General features: G+C 49.7%; 1 protein-coding gene across 1 annotated transcript in view; it reads right to left on the reverse strand.

The window, feature by feature from the left end:
- POLR1A (RNA polymerase I subunit A) overlaps window positions 1-19,346 on the reverse strand; it is a gene marked incomplete at its 5' end in the record, with an annotated part of 76,757 nt that overhangs the window by 40,746 nt on the left and 16,665 nt on the right. Inside the window, 7 exons of the mRNA XM_079721373.1 lie at window positions 4,332-4,586; window positions 11,136-11,366; window positions 14,003-14,125; window positions 14,264-14,434; window positions 17,252-17,414; window positions 17,699-17,804; window positions 19,113-19,199. Coding sequence (XP_079577499.1) covers window positions 4,332-4,586; window positions 11,136-11,366; window positions 14,003-14,125; window positions 14,264-14,434; window positions 17,252-17,414; window positions 17,699-17,804; window positions 19,113-19,199 — 1,136 coding nt within the window. The remainder of the gene's footprint in view (window positions 1-4,331; window positions 4,587-11,135; window positions 11,367-14,002; window positions 14,126-14,263; window positions 14,435-17,251; window positions 17,415-17,698; window positions 17,805-19,112; window positions 19,200-19,346) is intronic.

Below are 19,346 nucleotides of genomic sequence, written 5' to 3' on the forward strand. Positions count from 1 at the left end.
GTTACTCCAGCATATTTCTGGCATTTGTGCATAAATTTGGTCTGGCTGCTGTTAGCTGTGTCCTTGTTTTTATATTTTGGTTTTACGCTTTGGTATTTTTCACACATTTCTGGCCTGGTTCTCCTCTAAATCAGTCATCCATTCAACAAATATTTATTGAGAGCCTACTGTATGCCTAGGCACTGGGTTAGACCTTTAATCTACTCCAGTGGCCCAAGCAGACACGATCCTTCATGATGAGAAAGAGCTAGACAGTAAACAAATGACTGGACGGATCCAGTATCGCAGAGTTTTAAATACGGGAGGAAAATAACAGGATGGGTCATCACGTAGATTTGGGGTGAGGAGGATGGTCAGGAGCGGTGTCTCTGGGGGGCAGTACTGCAGCCTGGCCTGAGGAGTGACTTGGAGCGGGCCAGCGCAGGGAGGGTGGGGTTTGGGCCGAGGCTCCTCAAGAGGGTTGTGGAGGGCTTTGACGTGTGTGACTGCACAAGGAAAGAATGCCTGCTGTCAGCGTCTCTTCATAATGCAGCACGTATCCATGGTAGGCTGTTATTCACCAGATGTCAAAACAAGGGCCTTTATAAAAGCCCCAGTTGGGTGGGTACATTCATCTTTCCACAGCCTTTCTGATCCCCAGTCTCCTGAACCCTATCTGCAGGTCTGCACTCATGGCAACATAAGGCACACTAAAGTAAAAATAGCTGTGCCCACTGACATTCTCTAAGAAGCAGTTTTTGCAACCTTTTCACTGTTTATGGGAACTTGAGAAAAATCTGTGCCTCGGATCTACAGATTGTTATCATTTGCTGATTTGTTAAATACTGCCCAATATTATGTCCATGTTTCATAACTAAGGAACTCACAAATGCAGCCATGGAGAAGCGCCAGGAATTTAACCACATGCACTGATTCAAAGGCTAAAAAGGATGCTTGTCAAACAGTCTCAATACTGTGGCAACGGGCTTTATGTAAACGCAAAGATAATTATTACAGATGAGCTGAATAGGTGGTGCAGATGGAAGGCGAGATCGGATGGGGCACGCAGCCCTTCTTACGAAGCCTCTGAGTTATGAACGTGAATAAAAAAATTACACTCTGTGTCTTATTCCAAAGACAAGGTCTTATTTTGCTTAGAGGAAAAACCCAAAACAGTATTAGGCATTTGACTCATCCCACAGTCTTTGGGGGCAGATATAGATTTTCCCTTTTGCTTTTTTCCTTTAAAGAACATAATTATAAGTTATGGGATCTAGTCAGTGCCTCTCTCCATCCAGACTTTTCCATGACTAGAAAATTACCTTAATGGCTAAACTGCTTTCAGTGCAATAATCATGAATTCTAGGGAGGAATACTGATTAAAGCAATTTACTAAGGGTCTACTTATAGTTCTGAATTTCCTAAATCTGCTTAGGATCAGAAAGACCATCTCTGAATCAAAAACCCAGGTGATTGTCAGCTATCCTATTCCACCTAATATCACAGCAAAATGACAATACAATTGATGTCTTTGGTCAGGATGCTTTGAGAATTAGGGTATTCTGTGACTTGAATTTTGTAGCTAAGTCACAGTCTGGAAATTATGTCTCAAGCCTTGTTAAAAAAACTTCCATGAAGCATTGGCCCTCAATAGATACAACAAACAGAAGAAAAAAAATAAGAATCCACACAGAAACATGTAAATGAGAAGTGTAACTGTTTTCTTGGAAAAGAAACAGCTGAAGTTCCATTCGTCTCCCATTTTAAGTAAGAAGACAACCTCCAACCCTGTTAAACACATATAACCAACAATAAAATGAACTTAAATCGGGTACTATGGTTAGTCAAGGAAGAGAACCTAGAAATAGAGAAGAAATAGAATGATGAACAAAGGGAAACAGAAACAAAGGGAAATAAAGACACGCCAAGAAAAATTACCCAAAAATGGCTTAGGAAAACCAGCTCTTGTCCTTTTAGGACTTTGCCAACAAAGTACATGTTTCACTTTTATAACCATTAGCAAAAAAATAACGATTCCACCTCCGCATTCACACTGAGGACTAAACAAAATTTATCAAGAATCAAAAGCTCTTTACCTCTGACAAAAGAAATTGTCTGAGGGAAATCCCTGGCAGTCCAGTGGTTAGGACTCTGCATTTTCACTGCTGAGGACGCTGGTTCAATCCCTGGTTGGGGAACTAAGATCCCAACAAACCGCACAGGCTGGCCAAAAAAAAAAAAAATTTTGTTTGAAAGTAAAGTGAACCCTCAGGTCATCCCCTAGAAGTGTTTTTTGTTTTTTGTTTTTACTCTTTAAGAATTCAGTTTATTGATGTAAGCTTATTTTTCTGTGTTCTCCCTGTCTCCTGACCTAAAACTCATAGGCAGGTGAGCATATGATGAGGCACATCTGGATCTTAAATAGCCCAGCCCTTTGCAGGACATGCTGTAAGCAATGAGGTCGCCTATTCTACCTTATTCAATCAAAATAAAGTATAGCACATTCAAATTCACTGGCCTGAGAACTTCGGAGCACCCCAACTCCCCATGCGGCTAAAGTGCAGAGGTCACTCTGCCGGCAAAAAATGAACCATCTGCTGCTCGCTGGCAGTGTCCCCCGTGGTGAAATGTGACACTCCCTTTAGAGAGCCAGATGGCCGGTTCAGTCCTGGGAGCCACTCACGGCCACGTGCCCTCACCCAGGCCCAGCCTCGCCTGTCAACGGGGCTAGTCACACACGAGGCTGAGCACACAGGCTTGGGGGGTCAACGGTGCTGGGTTCAAGTCCCAGCTTCGTCACTGGCTGGCAAGTCACTGACCGGTGTTTCCTCATCTGAAAATTGCACCCACCTCCTAAGGCTGGTGTGAGGACTAAGTGAGAATGTTTGCCAACTGCTCAGAGCAGTGCCTGAGGCACAGGGAGTGCTCAGCAGATGGTGGCTTTTGTTGCCACCACCATCATAGCTACCACGGATATTATTTACATAAAAAGACAAAAAGCCAATTTTCAAATTAGTCAAATTATTTCCTTCTAATTATTTCTTCTTTTTCTTCTAATTATTAGTAAAATTATTACTAATGACTAGTAAAATTATTAGTAAAAATGAATCAAATCATTTCTTCTAATTTCTGGGGGACCTGAGTGGGCCCCTAAACCCCTCCTACCTATTGTCAGGCCCATCACTAATCAACAGCCAGCTAAGGTGGGTGGAGAAGGCAAAGAAAGTTATATACAAATAACTGAGTCCAGGATGAAGCCACAGTGGTGTGCCTGGCAGGCAACGAGGCTGGGACGCTAGGACCCTGGCCGCCTGCCTGATTCCCCAGGTGGGACTGACGGGGGACGAGAAGTTCCCAGGAGGAGAGGTTACTAATCGATGAGGGACGTCTCCGAGCAGCCTCTGGTGCTTCCTGGGTGCAGAGGTCTCCCTCTCTGCTGTGGAAGGGCAGCAGGGCCCGCACAAGAACAAGCCACAGGGATCTGGGAGCTCCTGGCCCTTCCTCCTCCTCTTCAGCTCTGTGTCCTTCGGTAAGTTACACCTTTTTTTTTTTTTTGCTGCGCTGCGCTGCATGTGAGATCTTAGTTCCCCGACCAGAGATGCAACCTGCGCCTGTTGCAATGCAAGCAAGGAGTCTTAACCACTGGACCGACAGGGAATTCCCTACACCATTTCTTCAGGTGTCAATGTGGACGTTAGTAGTACCTACCCCAAGGAGTGTGGGGAGAAAGGAGAGGCCTCCAACGTGCTTCGTAGTGTCTGACACTGAAAAAGTGTTTGGCAAAAGGCAGCCATAGTTCTTTATTATTATTACTCCTCCACACTGCAGCCCAAATGAATGATGTGTCATTGTGAATCACTGTGACGCAAACGGCTTATAAAGGAAGGGACTCACAGAGGAGATTCCTCGTGGGCTGGAGGGGAATTTCATCTGGACCCTTGGGGTACAGTTGTCTCTTAAAACTCCTGCTTGTCCAGACTCAAAGGATCAGAGTCATCTGTGGACCTTGGGGACCCTCACAGCTGGGATGCTAATGCTTGCCAGAGGCTAATATGTTGTAGAATCCAAACAGACTGGAAGACAAGGCCTATTAGGCAGCTACTAAACTCAGCGTTCTGGGATGACTGTTACAGCTTCTTTCCTGCCACCTTAAGGGGCAGCGAGAGAGAACCCTTTCCCTGCCTCTAGCCACTAGAGAGCTGAAGACCCCACCCGGAAGAAGCCAAGACCTTCTGTTCCACATGCCCCTGCCCTAGAGCCACCCACTGACTCCAGGAGCTGGCAAGGGCCCGGACCTGGACTGCCAAGTTGTGCTGGCGAAGACCGTGGAACGGCCTCAAGGTCAGACCTACCTTGGGAACAAGGTACTGCTGGTCCGTGCAGACCAGGACGTAGGCCTCGGCCCGGCCCAGTTCACTCTGAGGGAAGTGGGCATTCATCTCGTCTCCATCAAAGTCGGCGTTGTAGGCCTTGCAGTTGGCGTAGTGGAGCCGCAGGACTTTCTCCTCGGGCAGGATGCGGGCGCGATGCGCCTGGATGGAGGGCCTGTGCAGGGTGGGCTGTCGGTTCAGGAGAAGAATGTCCCCATTCTTCACGTGCCGGCATACCTGGGGGCAGAGGAGAGAACAGGGGTGAGCAGTGGTGACTTCGGCAACATCGCTACTATTCCAAGGGCTCACCTTGGCCTGGGCTGGGTGTGCCTTCTGTCTGTCTCAGGTTTTATTCAACTAAATAAAAGGAGAACTTTTAGTCTGGACTGAAACCCTAGAAATCTTTGAGAAATAGCTACTAAGCCCCTCTGGTACCCTGAGAAATAGCTGCTAGCCCAGCATAGTCCTGTCCTGGCTCTGGGCTCAGAGGCATAAGCCAATGAGGCTACAGGTCCCTGTCCAATAATCTCTGTCTTCTTCAGAGATGCATGACCTTTCGGAGTTTGAAGTCCTCTGCGAATTAATCTGAAGAAAGAAATAGACACATCTGAAGACAGCATATCTACATATAACCATAAAACTCCTGGTTTGCCAGATCCTCTAGAATCCTCGCCAGGGTCACATCTGAGTACGTTATTCGAAATGTGAATTCCACGTTTTAGAAATACTTGCCCAACCTCATCCAGCAGAGCCAGGACTGAAACACAGGGTTCCTGACTCCCAGTTCAATGCTCTCTGCAAATGTTTTATTGCACTTAAAAATTAATAAGAAGTTTAAATTGCATGGTCTTCTGGGAAAGCAATTTCACAATAGATTTTAAAACATTTCCTTTTGGCCTTTCAGAACGAAAAAGGTGTCAACGCAAGGTTCTAAGAACATGTCTGTTTATGCAGCAGTGTTAACAGTGGCAAGAACTGGGAAAAACCTGGCTGCCCCACAGAAGGGGCATTGGTGGCTAAATCATGGTATGTACTACGGAATATTATGTAATGATGAATGAGGATGACTTAGTCCTGAAGCGATGGCAATAATGTATTCCAGTAAAAGAAAAACAATCCAGGTGCCATCTAAGGTGATAGGACGAGGCAATTTAAAACCCAACCCAGAGGATTCCCCTGGCGGTCCAGTGGTTAAAAGACTCCGGGCTTTCAGTGCAGGGTGCGTGGGTTCTTAGGGAACTAAGATCCCACATGCCATGCAGCACAGCCAAAAAACAAAAAATAAATAAATAAAACCCAACCCAACTCTACGGGTTTATATACACGAGGGAAAAGGGTACTTAGATCCTCACTGAGCTGTTTCTATGCTCTCCTTGAGGCAGGGACACACGGGAGGAAGGGTAAGGCACAGATCATCACCTTTATCTTTATACGTCTTAGTGATGTTCGTGTTACAACGAGCGTGTACTACTTCTATGAAATTTCTTTAAAAGATCTTCAACTATTTCTAAAGAAAGCAAGAAAAACTGCACAAGTGATCTTACTGTGGGGGAAAATACAGAAAATACAAACTTAAAGAAGAGAATGAAAACCACAAGTAACTTTACTCCTTAAAGACAACCAGCGCTCACGCTTTTTTGTTCCTTACCAACATCAATATGCCACTGGTCACGTCCTCCTGACAGAACACCTCCTCCCACAAAGCTGACTTTAGTATAAGGCCCTTAATCTTACGCTATATTAATTACTGGGCTTTCCAAATGATGAACAGAGATGCCACTTTAAAACACAAATACATGGGAATTCCCTGGCGGTCCAGTGGTTAGGACTCCACGCTCTCACTGCGGGGGTCTTGGTTCAAGCCCTGGTCGGGGAACTAAGACCCCATAAGCCTTGTGGCACGGCCAAAAAAATCTAAAAAATAATAAAATAAAAATAAAAAAACAAATGAATGAGGCAACTGCTACCCCAATCATTCTGCAGGCTGCCCTTAGCAGCCCAGGGGAATTATGGAGACTCAGTGAGGCCTCCCCCAACCCCAAGTCTCCCCTAAATTATCCAGCAGACAACTGGTTGGGGGGAAACAAATTACTCCAAGTCTGGTTTCTTCTTATGTCGTCCACATTATGAAGTTGCATCAGAAAGCTGGCTACAGAAAGAGGCTAGAGGTCAACAAGAGATGCTCCCCACCCACCTCCCTGCATCCCTGTTCGGCTGGGCTGAAAGTGTCCTCCAACTCAGGGAAGCAGGGAGCAAACCCCTCAAAGTCTAAAAGGCAGTCCTAAAAGCAGCTAGCGGGGAGGCAGTCTTTCTGCTCCCCAAGGAATTCAAACCCGTCATCCCGGGCTTCCCTGGTGGCACAGTGGTTGAGAGTCCGCCTGCCGATGCAGGGGACACGGGTTCGTGCCCCAGTCCAGGAGGATCCCACATGCCGGGGAGCGGCTGGGCCCGTGAGCCATGGCCTCTGAGCCTGCGCGTCCGGAGCCTGTGCTCTGCGACAGGAGAGGCCACAACAGTGAGAGGCCCGCGTACCGCAAAAAAAACCCAAAAAACAAACCCGTCCTCCCCCCACCCCCATGTCCGTGTTTCCAAGGAGACCTGGATTCTGAGGATTCCCATGAGTGGCTGCCTAGGGCACCTCACGGAGCCTGAACTGACTTTCAAGGTCTATTTCTTTAGCTTCTCAAGGAGGAAACTGCCGGGACCTGTGGCTTGGGTCCCAAATCCCGGGCTCGCCTCGGATCTGAGTCTCAAAAATTCGAGACATCCTCCAGTGTAAGCAAACCCCACAGCTGGGAAGGCTCGCAGGCCTGGCCAGCAGGCACCAGCCAACCCAAACAGAAGCCCTGGAGCACAGGGCGCACCCCTCGCCAACCCAAACCTGAGGCCCTTCCTTTCTCTTGTCTCTAAATAAATACCGCAGCGAAAGTTAGTGTGCCCCAGTGCCCGGGTCAGAGTTCCCAGGGGCAGAGCCGGAGCCAAAGGGCTGCTCCTGGCCGACTGCTGGGCCGGGAAATGAGGCTTGGCCGTCCTGGCCACTTCCGACTCCATTTACAAGGCCCAGGAGAAGCGGCAGAGACTTCACCCCTCCCAGGGGAAATGGCTTCTTCCACTCACCCCTCCCCCTTCTCATCTAACCTGCAGTTTGTCCTTTCCTGGACCTGCGTCTGTCCCTCCCGGTCACGTCACCCGGCCCTCTGGCCCAGGTCCTGATCTATATGGAACACATGAACCAAAAAATTACTTTACAAATTACAAATGAATTGTAAATCCACACGTATCTGACTACATATATAAACATTACATATGACATCACTGAGATTTTTGGAAACTAAAGATAATCACCTTTAGACCCAATATAGGTCCCAATATAAGGACCACTTTTGTTTCATAAGTTCCCTTCCTGTCTTTGCCCCAGGGCCACATCCTCAGGTCAAATGTGGCCCGCACACCTCAGAGCCTCCTGCACCTCATCCTGGACCCGTCCAGTCCACAGGGGTTTCCCAAGTGCCTCCTACATGCTGGGTGTTGGGGAGAGTGGAGGGCCGAACACCCTGCCCCGTCCTCACGGGGTTTAGGAACTCGAGGTCAGACAGATGGGGGTACCTGGAGTGACAACATAACGCAATGAGGGTTGGGGGGGTGAGGTGGGACACACGGCGGGGGGAGGGACCCCATTCATGTTGTAAAAGTGGCAAACTGCAGGCCACCTGCTTTTGCAACTAGAGTTTTTTGGAACACAGCCGTACCCATTCGCTTTGTACTGCCGTGGCGGCTTTCACGCTACATAGGCGGGGCTGAGCAGCTGCAACAGAGACCGTGTGGCCCGCAAAGCCTAAGATATTTACTAGCTGGCCCTTGGCTGAAAAAGGCTGTGGACCCCTGCCCTAGCGGAACGAAGGCTTTGCAGAAGGAGGAGTGGGCCACGGCTGGGGCGTGTCGGGGAGGACAAGGGACGGCAAGTTCAAGGCCTGACGGGAGAAAGAGGCCCCATCGATGGGACGCGAGAGGTGGGGCTGGGAGACAAGGCAGGGACAGTGCGCTCGGGATGTGAACCTAGGCTGGGCGACAGGCGACTGGGCCAACCTCACTCCGTCTCCCGGCTGCCGAGAACTCATTTCCGTCGCTTCCCATGAGCTGACCTGAGTGTGCAGTGAGGCCCACCTGCCCTCTCCTAAGCCCACCCCCAGCCCCACAGACGTAACAAGGCCACGGGAAGGAAGCTCCCCTGCGCGTCTGCCCATCCGCACTCCCCACTAATGTCAGAAACCCCCGTATCCTTTTGCTTTTGCTCCAGTCATGGATGAAGCTACTGCTTCGCTGCCTCATCACAAAGGCCCTGAAGCCCAGCTCCCCCCCGCTTTGTTCAAAGGGGTCTCCTGGGTCACACGTGACCTTCATGTGGACAAATCTGCATCTTCCTTCCGTTTCCTCACTCTTCTGAAACTTCATATTTAACTCCACGAACACCTACTAAGTGCCTCTGGGAGATGCAAAGACACTCTGGGGCTGGTCTTGACCGGGAAGAAGCCCCCCAGCGCAGGTGGGAGACAGATGCAGATACGGAGAGCGAGACCTCTCTCCCTCGGCGTCCTCCCCTACCTGCCTCCCGCTTCCACGGGTCCCCCCACCCCCACCCCCGCATCTTCTCTCTGTTGTACTTTGTGGTCAAAGAGTTTAACTCTGATAATTTTATTTCTTCTTCCTTTTTTTTTTTTCACTGCACCACATGACTTGTGGGATTTTAGTTTCCCGACCAGGGATGGAACCCGTGCCCCCCCCGCAGTAGAAGCTCGGCGTCCTAACCACTGGACTGGCAGGGAATTCCTGATAATTTCATTTCTTAACTCTATGCCCCCTAACCTGAGTGCCACATTTCTACCTTTCACAGGAGACTAGCTAGCCCTTAGATTCTCCACCATGACCTCAGTTCAGAAGGACCCAGACACACCTCCTTCCAGGGCACTGGAAACCACGCTTCCTTCTCACCTTCTCTCTTCTACAGCCCTGACACCCAGCCTACAGCCAAGCCCCCCTACTTCAAGGTCCCCTTGAAACATACCCTGCTTTCACCCTCGGTTCCCCTGCAGCCCCCAGGCTGGCCCTCAACTGCCTCCTGATGACTCCAAACTCGCCCTGCACGCCCACCCTGCCCACAGCCCTCTTTTCTTCTCCAGCTTCATGTGGGTAAAGTCACCGTCCCCCGTCGCTGTTCCCTTGTGTCCACCACGCCACTCAGCAGCGGTGACACATTTATGGTCTCATTCCCTGGGGGTGCCCCTACCAGGCCGTCCACCCCGAGACAGCAGGATCTCATGCACGGTGCCTGGCAGAGTGCAGCACGGCACCACCTGACCCCACTCTGCTCTCTTCTCTCAATTTTTTTCTCAAAATGTCCTACTGTGAGACAGTTTCACATGCTCGACTTGAGTTAGTATGAAGATTACCAGTGTTTACCTTGCTTCACCATAAATTATGAAAAACACACCTTGATTTCTCCTGCATCTTTCTCACAGCTCCTAGCAAAACACTAGGCACTTAAAAATGGCAGAATAATCCCGTGAGCCTGAACACAAATCTCACTTAATGCACGAGAAAAAAAACAAAACAGGTGACTAGATTTGTGTCTGCATGTGCCCCCTGCCACCAAACCAGAAAACGCATGGCCTGTTACTGCTCGACCTCGGGACAGCGGTGAGATGGAGAGGAAGCAAGAGGACAGGCCGCGGTGAAGAGCAGTGGGGACCAATGGTCACCGTGACAAGGCTTCCTCTCCCCCTCTGTCCTCCAACCAAAGTTCCTTCAAGGACCAACGGTCCTCTGTAGAGCTCAAACCCACCAAAAAGAAAACCTAGTCGGCCACTGGGTCTGAATGTATCAGAGGGCAAGAGGAGGTCTAACAAGCGTGCAAGTGGGTGCGGAAGACACAGTCATCCCCTGACTCTGGGCAGTCACCATAAATTAATCCCAAATCTAGCCCATTTCACTCTAGCAACTTCCGCCACTGTTGCCTGGTTAGGCGTTATTTGCTATATCCCTCCCAGCAGGAATGGCTATTATCTGACACAGACACAAGTGATGTCACCCACCCATCTGTCCTCAGCAGACATTGCTAATCCATCATAGACTCTTCCCGGTGAAGCCCAGATAAAGCCTCAGGATCCCTTAACACAGTACTACAGGCAAGAGCTAGCAGTCCCCCGAAAGTGAAGTATCAGATGAAACCTGTCAGTTTTCAGTTATCAGACACAGAATGTTCCCTTCCTTTAGGGCAGTTCTCAAACTTTAGCATGCAGAGGAACCCTCTGCAGAGCTTATTAATATACAGATTCCTAGGTTCCATTCCCAGAGAGACTAATTCAGGGGTGGGGGGAGGGGGAGGGGAAGGAACGAATGTGCGTTTCCTACCAGCCCCGGGGACGCTGCTGCTCTGAGGACCACCCTTTGAGCATCCCTGTTCAAGGGCAGCAAATCACAACGGACTTATAATTAAAGACCGTTTTTCAAGCCCTGACATGTACCCAGAATTGCGCTGCACGCATGGGACGGCCAAATGAAGTTTTGTTTTTGTTTTTGTTTTTGTTTTTCCGGTACGCGGGCCTCTCACTGTTGTGGCCTCTCCCGTTGCGGAGCACAGGCTGCGGACGCGCAGGCTCAGCGGCCATGGCTCACGGGCCCAGCCGCTCCACGGCACGCGGGATCCTCCCGGACTGGGGCACGAACCCACGTCCCCCGCATCAGCAGGCGGACTCCCAACCACTGAGCCACCAGGGAAGCCCTACTCACAATTTTTGTCCCCTGGGGCTTAGGTGCCCCCATGGCTGGTGTCAGGAGCTGTTTGGCCACGGCCTCCCGCTGGGTTAGGTTCGAGGCGCTCAGGGCCGTGCGGCTACCATCCTCGTTGATGACCATGGAGGCTCCTGGGTGCACACTGGGGCCATTGATGACCGCCTGCCTCAGTTCCTGAACGTTCCAGGGGGTGACTGGCTGAGGGTAGGTCAGCTTTGTGGCAAACACCTGGAAACAAGGAGTGGATGTGAAAATTCAGAGTGGGCAGAAAGGTCACACGGACCCCCAGATCCGACTCAACAGGCTGTGTTACTTTTTCCCTAAGATGCAAAGGTACTCTCTGAGCCAAGGTCATCCTTCAGCAAGTAAAGCAGCATCCTCCCTGTCTTTTCCACATTTTTCCAGACCCGCTCCCTTAAGGAAAGAGATTGGGTCTCCTTTTCTAGCAGAGTCTGCTCGAAGAGAGTAATCTTGAGTGTTGCAGTTCACACAGTAAATTTTTTTTAACCCACTTAAAAATTTCACCATTTCCTGGTCTGCCAATACACTCATTTAGTCCCAAAAGACAGAAAATAGCATGGAACGCTAGCTTGAGAGAGACGGCAGGTACCCGCCCTCAAGTACCATCTTCTCCCGCCAACATTTCCCCCACGTCTCCAGCAGCCATCTCTAATTGATGGTGGCCCATGCCCTGAGCCCAGACATGCCATCCAAATCTCTTTAACTTGGCCTGAGATGAAACTGATTTGGTCTCCTGATACATGAGAACACTCAGTGCTCCATTTGACACACTGGACCTGCACCACACTCCAAGAAAAATGAATTCCCTGGTTAAGCGAGTTCTGAGCTACTGAATATGGAAACCCTTTGATGCTTCAAAAGGCACGTATAAGTACATGAGCAACTCTGAGAAGTCCCAGGTAAAGGAACTCGCTAAATGCTGGCCAGGTCTCGACGTGAGTGGCTCTGTGTGAGGCCCTCCCCGCCCCGTGGCCCACTCCACTTCTGCCACTGCACTGACCACTGCCTGACAGAGTGTATATGTACAGACTGTGCCCGACTTAGGACTTGGGGGTGCTTTACGATGGTGCAAAAGCAACACGTGTTCAGTAGAAACTGTACTCCCCATTTTGAACTTAGGTCTCTTCCTGGGCTACTGAAACGTTGTATGATTCTCTCCTGAAGCAGGGCGGGGCAGCAAGCTGCAGCTGGCAGTCAGCCCCGTGATCACGAGGGTAAATAACCCATACACTCGGAGCCGTCCTGTTGTTCACTTTCAGGACAGTATTCAATAACTTAACAAGAGATATTCAACACTTCGTTACAAAATAGGCTTTGCATTAGATGATTTTGCCCAACGGTAGGCTAACACAAGTGTTCTGAGCGCATTTAAGGTAGGTTAGACCTAAGCTATGCTGTTCAGTAGGTCAGGTCCATTAAATGCATTTTCGACCCACGGCATTTTCAACTTTCGATGGGGTTTACAGAGATATAACCCCATCCTAAGTCGAGGCAGATCTATACTTGTGTATCTGTTGATGCGTCTCCGCTGCTGGAATGTAAGCCTCACAGGGGACGTGCTAAGTCTGTGTGGCCCCCTGCTGGGTCTCCAGCTTACGTCCCAGACTTGGCCTCTTCTGCTTCTGCTAACACCTGTCCACAAGGCTGGATGGGAAGGGCGGGCCACAAGGGACCAAGAGGCAGTTCACACACTGCTCCTCGCGGCTATCCTGCCAGTAAATACCCCCGGCCACCACGGCCCTGAGGCTTGGGGCAGGCTGGAGACAGGCAGCGGGGGAAATTCAGAGTCCTTCCATTACCAAACGGACCCGGATCCAAGAAAGAGAGGACCTTGGAAGGTGGGAAAAGGAGCAACACTAAAGGTCCCTCCCACAGCCGGGGACCCTGGAGGCACCATGAGGCCAAAGCCAAAAGGGGCAGCCCCTGCCCTCTGTCCAAAGAGAGCAACGAAGAGGTCTCCTGCCAGGGCCTCGGACTCAGGAACCTCCCAATGCCTTTTCCCTGCCACCCGACCCAGCTTCCAGATGCAAAGACCCCTGGGTTCCCAGGAGGCCATGGGCACCGGACTGGGCGTTCTCGGACTCTTGTCCCCTCCCACAAGAGCCCTTGCCCAGGAAGCCCACGTGTGCCCGAGGGAGGAGGCGGCAGCAGGTGGGAGGCCGTCGGAACACCTGGGCTCTTCTCTCTGCTCCTCACCGGTCCTCCCCGGAGGGCGGCAGGGGGACCATGCACAAGGAAAGGAGCCTCTCCATGGAGGGAAGTAAACCATCTTCTATTACTGACCTCAAGGCCCTTGAAGGAGGAAGCTGATTAAGGGGCCGCTGCTAACGAGCACCACAGCTTGACGTGGTGGGGGAGTGAGAAAAGGAGGCTGGCTCCTCGAGGAAACACTAATGGGTGGATGGGGCGAACCGCCTACCCCTGCAGATCTGGGAGGATGGGCGATGCCCGCTCTCTGGGGCTCCTCCGCGGCCTGACTCCTGATGCCGGCAAGTACACGGGACGGAGACCCCCCTTCCCTCCTCCTCATCTCTGTCATGTATTCAATCTCACTAGGAAGGCTTAAAGATTAGGCCAAGACAGGAAAAGAAGCTAGGCGGGAGGGATGTGCACCCTGCCATCTGCTCCCTGGTGGCCCGGGAGGTGGGTCTTCCTTGTGGGTAGAGGGTATCTGGAGACCTGGCAGGGAGTGAGAGCAACGCCACCCCACGGCCCCAGGGGCCCCTCCGAACAGCTCATCCGGGAAGAGGCAGAGGCTGTCCCCACCCAGGCCACTGCAGTCGGCCACATGCCTTCTCCCCAGCCCTCCTCGCCACTCCCATCCGCCACCTGACAGCACACACCATGGGAATTCCAATTTCATTGGTGTTGATGTACATGTCCGGGCAGATGACTGAGCGGGCTGCATAGTCGACTCGCTTTCCCATCATGTGCTTCCGGAATAAACCATCCTTTTTCTCCAGGATCTTTATGGGGAAAAAAGTCCACAGAAAGCATTAAAAAAAAAAAAAAATCAAGTATGTTTATCATTTTCTTCCTTCAAGACAAACATGTTTACTATTTAACCCCTTTGGCTAGCAATGGGGATCCAACTCACTGCTCACCTGTCTAATGCCGGGGTACTTTTCCATCATTAATTTGTCCATCTCACTATCAAACACAATATTGACGTGGCTCTGAAGGCGAATCCAAATGTTGTAAAGTTTGTCTGTGAGGGATTGGCCTGGAAGTAGACTCAAAAAGGACCGGTCCATAGCGATCGAAGGGTCTTTTTCCTGGCCAAGACACAACCAAGAGAACAGGCGTGATGGAAGAACCTCCAAAAGGCCAGGCCTGGTTCCATTTTTCTTTCTTACTAGAGCTCTGACAAATGATGAGCTCTGGAGTTTGCCTTTATGTCTTTTGAACTTGACAGATCAGTGGCAAAAGTGCTCCTAAATCTCTCTTGTCCATATGCATCAACAAAACATTAGCCCCACTACCTATTTACCAGCCCGTCTCTTTCTGGGAGTAAAATGAACTCAAATTTCTAAGAAGTCTCCTTCCTTTCCTTTTAAATTGACACACAATTATTATCTCACAGTTTCTGAGAGTCAGAAATCTGGGCACAGCTTAACTGGGTTCTCTGCTTCAAAGTCTCCCCCCAGGCCACAATAAAGGAGTCAGCCAGGACTAGGGTCTCATCTAAAGGTTCAACTGGGGGAGGACCCACTTCTAAGCAGACACGGCTGTTGGCAGGATTCAGTTCCTTGAGGACTACTGGACCAAGGGCCTCAGTTTCTAGTTGGTTGTTGGCCAGAAGCCACCTTCAATTATTTGCTGCATGGGCTTCTCCAACACGGTAGCTTATTCCCTCAAAGTGTGCAAGCCAAGAAGGTAATGGAGGTATCTGCTAGCAGCAGCTGAAGTCCCTTAGTATCTAACTCTTAAGGCAACCCTAGAAATTCTTCCCGTATCAATACTCTTCTCATGTAGCTCTGTTATCCTGCGAGATAACTGAATCTCATATGGAGTTTCAGCTTTATTTATGGTTTTGGAAAAACTTAATCCAAAGCACTCATAAAAATGCAGGTGAAGTAATTTCTTAAAAGGAAACATGTTTGCCTTATGATTTCCTGTGCCATCAATTAAGATGAAGGCTATGTCAAGTTACTGGCTGATCTCCAGGCCTCAGTGAAATATTTTTTTTTTTTGTGGTACGCGGGCCTCTCACTGTTGTGGCCTCTCCCGCTGCGGAGCACAGGCTCCAGACGCGCAGGCCCAGCGGCCCTGGCTCACAGGCCCAGCCGCTCCACGGCATGTGGGATCTTCCCGGACCGGGGCACGAACCCGTGTCCCCGGCATCGGCAGGCGGACCCTCAACCACTGCGCCACCAGGGAAGTCCTCAGTGGAATATGTAACCAAATCCTTTCAGTATGTCTGTCCCTGGCTCGGCCTCTTCCTCTCCTCCCACACCTGCCCAGGTGACAGGCCTTAAGGCAGTAAGCTGCCCTAGAGCACCACCTACTGACACTGTCTGGTCTCATGGCGGGCTGGGTACGACACAGGAGAGAGACATACGGTCCTTTGTCCCAGTGCGTGCCAGATGAGAGAAGAAAGCTGCCAGCACTGAGGGGAGGGAAAGCGGAGGGTGGGGGAAGACCCAGCAAACGAGAATGTCTTGGAACCCATTAGTGATAAAGTGGGCTTGTCCTCAATCCTGAGGAACAGAAGCGTCTTCTCCGTTACAGAGAGGACAGGCCTATTTTCTGTTCTGGCAGAAGGAGCCTCACAGGGCGAGATGGTCACCTACAGCATGACAGAGGCCCTGTCAGACTAACTCACTTCTCATGGCATCACCTGACTCAGGGCCACGTGACTACTTGTGAAATGAGTGCGACCCTGTCTCACTTGTATATTCTCAGTGCCTGGAGCGGTGCTAGCCCACCCACACAAGGCATTCACGATTCGTGAGAGGGCCGCCATGGGAATGGGATGTTGGGTGCAAGCGTGGGAAGAAACAACACACCCTATTAATCAGATGGAAGGAGGGTGCTGTGACTTCAGGTAGCAAGGACCTCAGGAATCAGAGAGGATACTGTGCATTTCTGCAGAGATTTAGCTTTTTCTCTTGGACAAAAGGCTGCCCTAGTTTCAAGGGATATCAACGTAAAATCCTTAGCCCTGGTCACTGGAGCCGGCTATCCTAAGGCCTTCTCTCTGAAACTGAACTAGGACCTGCAGGTGGCAGATTTCTCTAATACTGAGGATTTTTAAAAGCACATTTACCCCAGCAGATCAGAAAACTTAAGCAAAGCCAAAGAAACCCCAAGCAGAAAGGCCGAGTAACCCAGAGCATGGGTGTCCAGGACAGACAGTGGCGCCACCTGGTGACAGGCCTGTCCCAGCAGGGGAAGGGAGCCTGGAAGCCCTAACTATCTACTCAAGGCTGAGACGGTCCTTCCTATTTACATCCAGAGAGCATCTTAGAGCTGGGAAGGATGTCAGTGATCTCAGCAAACTTCCTGAGCGCCTGACTCATCTTTATACCCACCGAGGACCTGGCCCACTGAAGGGGCTCGGGAAATGTCTGCTGAAACAGGAAAACTGAATTCAGCTCTGCCATTTACTGGAGAGGAAGCTGAGGCCCCAAATCTGACAGTCCTATTCTGGGAAATTCCTACAAATGACAACACTGCCTTTCTGACCCCAATGCTGGAGACTTTCCTGAGCCAAAACCAGAGCTGGGTGGCATGGGCTCTGGTACCATAACCCAGGAGGGACATTCTTAGAGCTGAGGGCAGCAGACCGGTCTTTCTAGAGCTGCCAGGGAGAGCAGGTGGCCCAGAACACACCACATCTAAAATCCCACCCCAGACCACACGCATTTTATAGTGGAGACAAGACCAAGAAGTTAAAGCCACTCAACCAAGGTCACCCCAGGCGTGATCGCTGGGGCCACGCTCAGACCCATGCTTTCCCCCAGATCTTGTCTGGTCCTCCCAAACCCACGACTCACACACACAGCTGTACAGAACTGCTAACAGGCATCTCCCAGGACCCAGAGCGTAGGGAGTCAGAACTACAACATCGGCTCCAGGGCGGCCCTGACCTCATCTGTGGCGGGTGCTGCCACCTCACTCGGCAGCTCCTGTTCTTGGGCCATCAAGGCCAGAAGCTTTCGGATCAGAACCACGTCCTTCATGACAGCCTGCAGGTTCACCGTCTGGCCGTTGGTGAACATCTGGTCCCCGAGGCGGCTGACAGGGCGATACCTGTAGGAGGACGCATGGTATCAGTGGGTGCTCAGCATGAAGGGCGTGTGCCTCAGCCTCTCACCCACCCCTGCTTCACCACCGCACTCAGGAAGAAACCCACATTCTCCCGACACTCAGGAGGAATGGAAAGGAAAATGCTCCTACCACCTGCCACCTGGCAGTGGAACAGATGCGCTACTTCTCAGGGCCCGTGACCCTTCCATCATCCTCTCCCAGAGGTCATTATTCAACTGTTCCAGAAACCTCTGTCAGGTGAAATAAAGCCAATGAAAGGGCATTACCTTGAGGGTGGCACCACCAAGAAATCCAGAAAGAACATACTGGGATTGAATCTGGATTCCATGCCAATGTCTTCCAGTCCCAGAAAAAGGTAATTCAGAAAGAATCCTGTGTTTGAAATAAACCAAAAGGATCATTTAAATCTATATGTAAGAGCATGGAAGGATGACCACGGAAATTTTACTGAGCAGAAAAAAAAAAAAAAATCCCAGAATGTAGGACAATATGTACAGTAAGATCACATTTGTCTTTATAAAAACTAATGAGCAAAAAAAAAAACAGTTTCTGGGTGCTGTGAGCCTACACACAGGGGAGATGATGGGTTTAAAGACGGGTGCTACAGGGATGACAGTGCTTAGCCCAGGGGCTGAGATGGGCAAGGATGGGAAACAAAAACTTTCACGTGCTTCTGGTTACGTTCCTGGATCATCAGACTCACGCGCACGCGTGCACACACACACTTATTACTTTGGTATTTATAAGAAAACGTATTTGAAATAAACAAACAAAAATCAAATCAAAAAGTAGTTAGTCTTCTTAAGATGGGTGGGATGGGGGGTAAGTCCAAGAGGGAGGGGATATATGTACACATATAGCTGTTTCAATTCATTGTACAGCAGAAACTAACACAACATTGTAAAGCAACTATACCCCAATTAAAAAAATAATAATAACAACAACAACAAAAGGAAACAAAATAAAAAGCCCTCCACATTGATGCTACCAAGATCGTCTATGGATCAAAGCTGTGTTTCAAGTTTTCTGGTAACCCAAAAAAAAGCTACAGAGAGAATGAATAAAACATGTCAGGGCCAACAACACTCATACTAACTTGAGTGCTATTTTTTTTCTGACATCACTTATCCCTTTAGCATGATTTTCATTTTTAAGTGCTTGTCATTACACAGCAGTTACATTCAGTGTTCCAGAACACACTCTCAGAGGGTGGGTGAGCTGTGGGCTTTTCTTATAAATTCAAAGACTAGTGGAAGACTTTCCTATTTGCAGGGAATTAAAATGTATGAGAATCCTAATTTAATAAAAGCAGAGTTCATTTTATGATTCACAGAAGGAATTCCCATAGAAACCTTAAAAAAAAAACCCCAACTTTTATTTATAGGCATTTAAAATAAAGTGACTTACACTGAACCTTCGAGACATATGTCAAACTGTATTAAGCGATGCCCACCTGCAGCTGTCATTTAATGACCGGGCTCCGTTACAGTAACTGTCAAGTTCATGCCTTCCCCACACTATAAGGCATCAACAGCAATGTACCCTGAAGCCCGCCCCAAATCTACTGTTTGATTTCAGGAGAGATCTACAAGAATCACAATTTTGAAAACATAAAAATAAAAAGGCAGGGCAAATGAGTCCAGGAAAGCAAAGGGCCATTTCTTTAGGCTGGTACAGCACCTTCATTCTTCCAAAGAGCCGTGAGATGTTCTTGAGCGCTGGTGGGTGTCAAGTATCCTCGTTTTCCCATCTGATCTTCCTCAATTCCTGGAGCCGAAGAGGGGAATCAGAGCACAGTAAGTTAATTACAGGCACTCCCTCCTTAATGGGATTTATCAATTCTTTTCCCCACCCTGCCAAGCCTGCAATCTGACCACAAAAATCAATCTCTAGGACAGCATACTCTCTGCTCTG

This window comes from Hyperoodon ampullatus (genome assembly GCF_949752795.1).
Source record: "Hyperoodon ampullatus genome assembly, chromosome: 15".
In the NCBI taxonomy this organism is placed as follows: Eukaryota; Metazoa; Chordata; class Mammalia; order Artiodactyla; family Ziphiidae; genus Hyperoodon; species Hyperoodon ampullatus.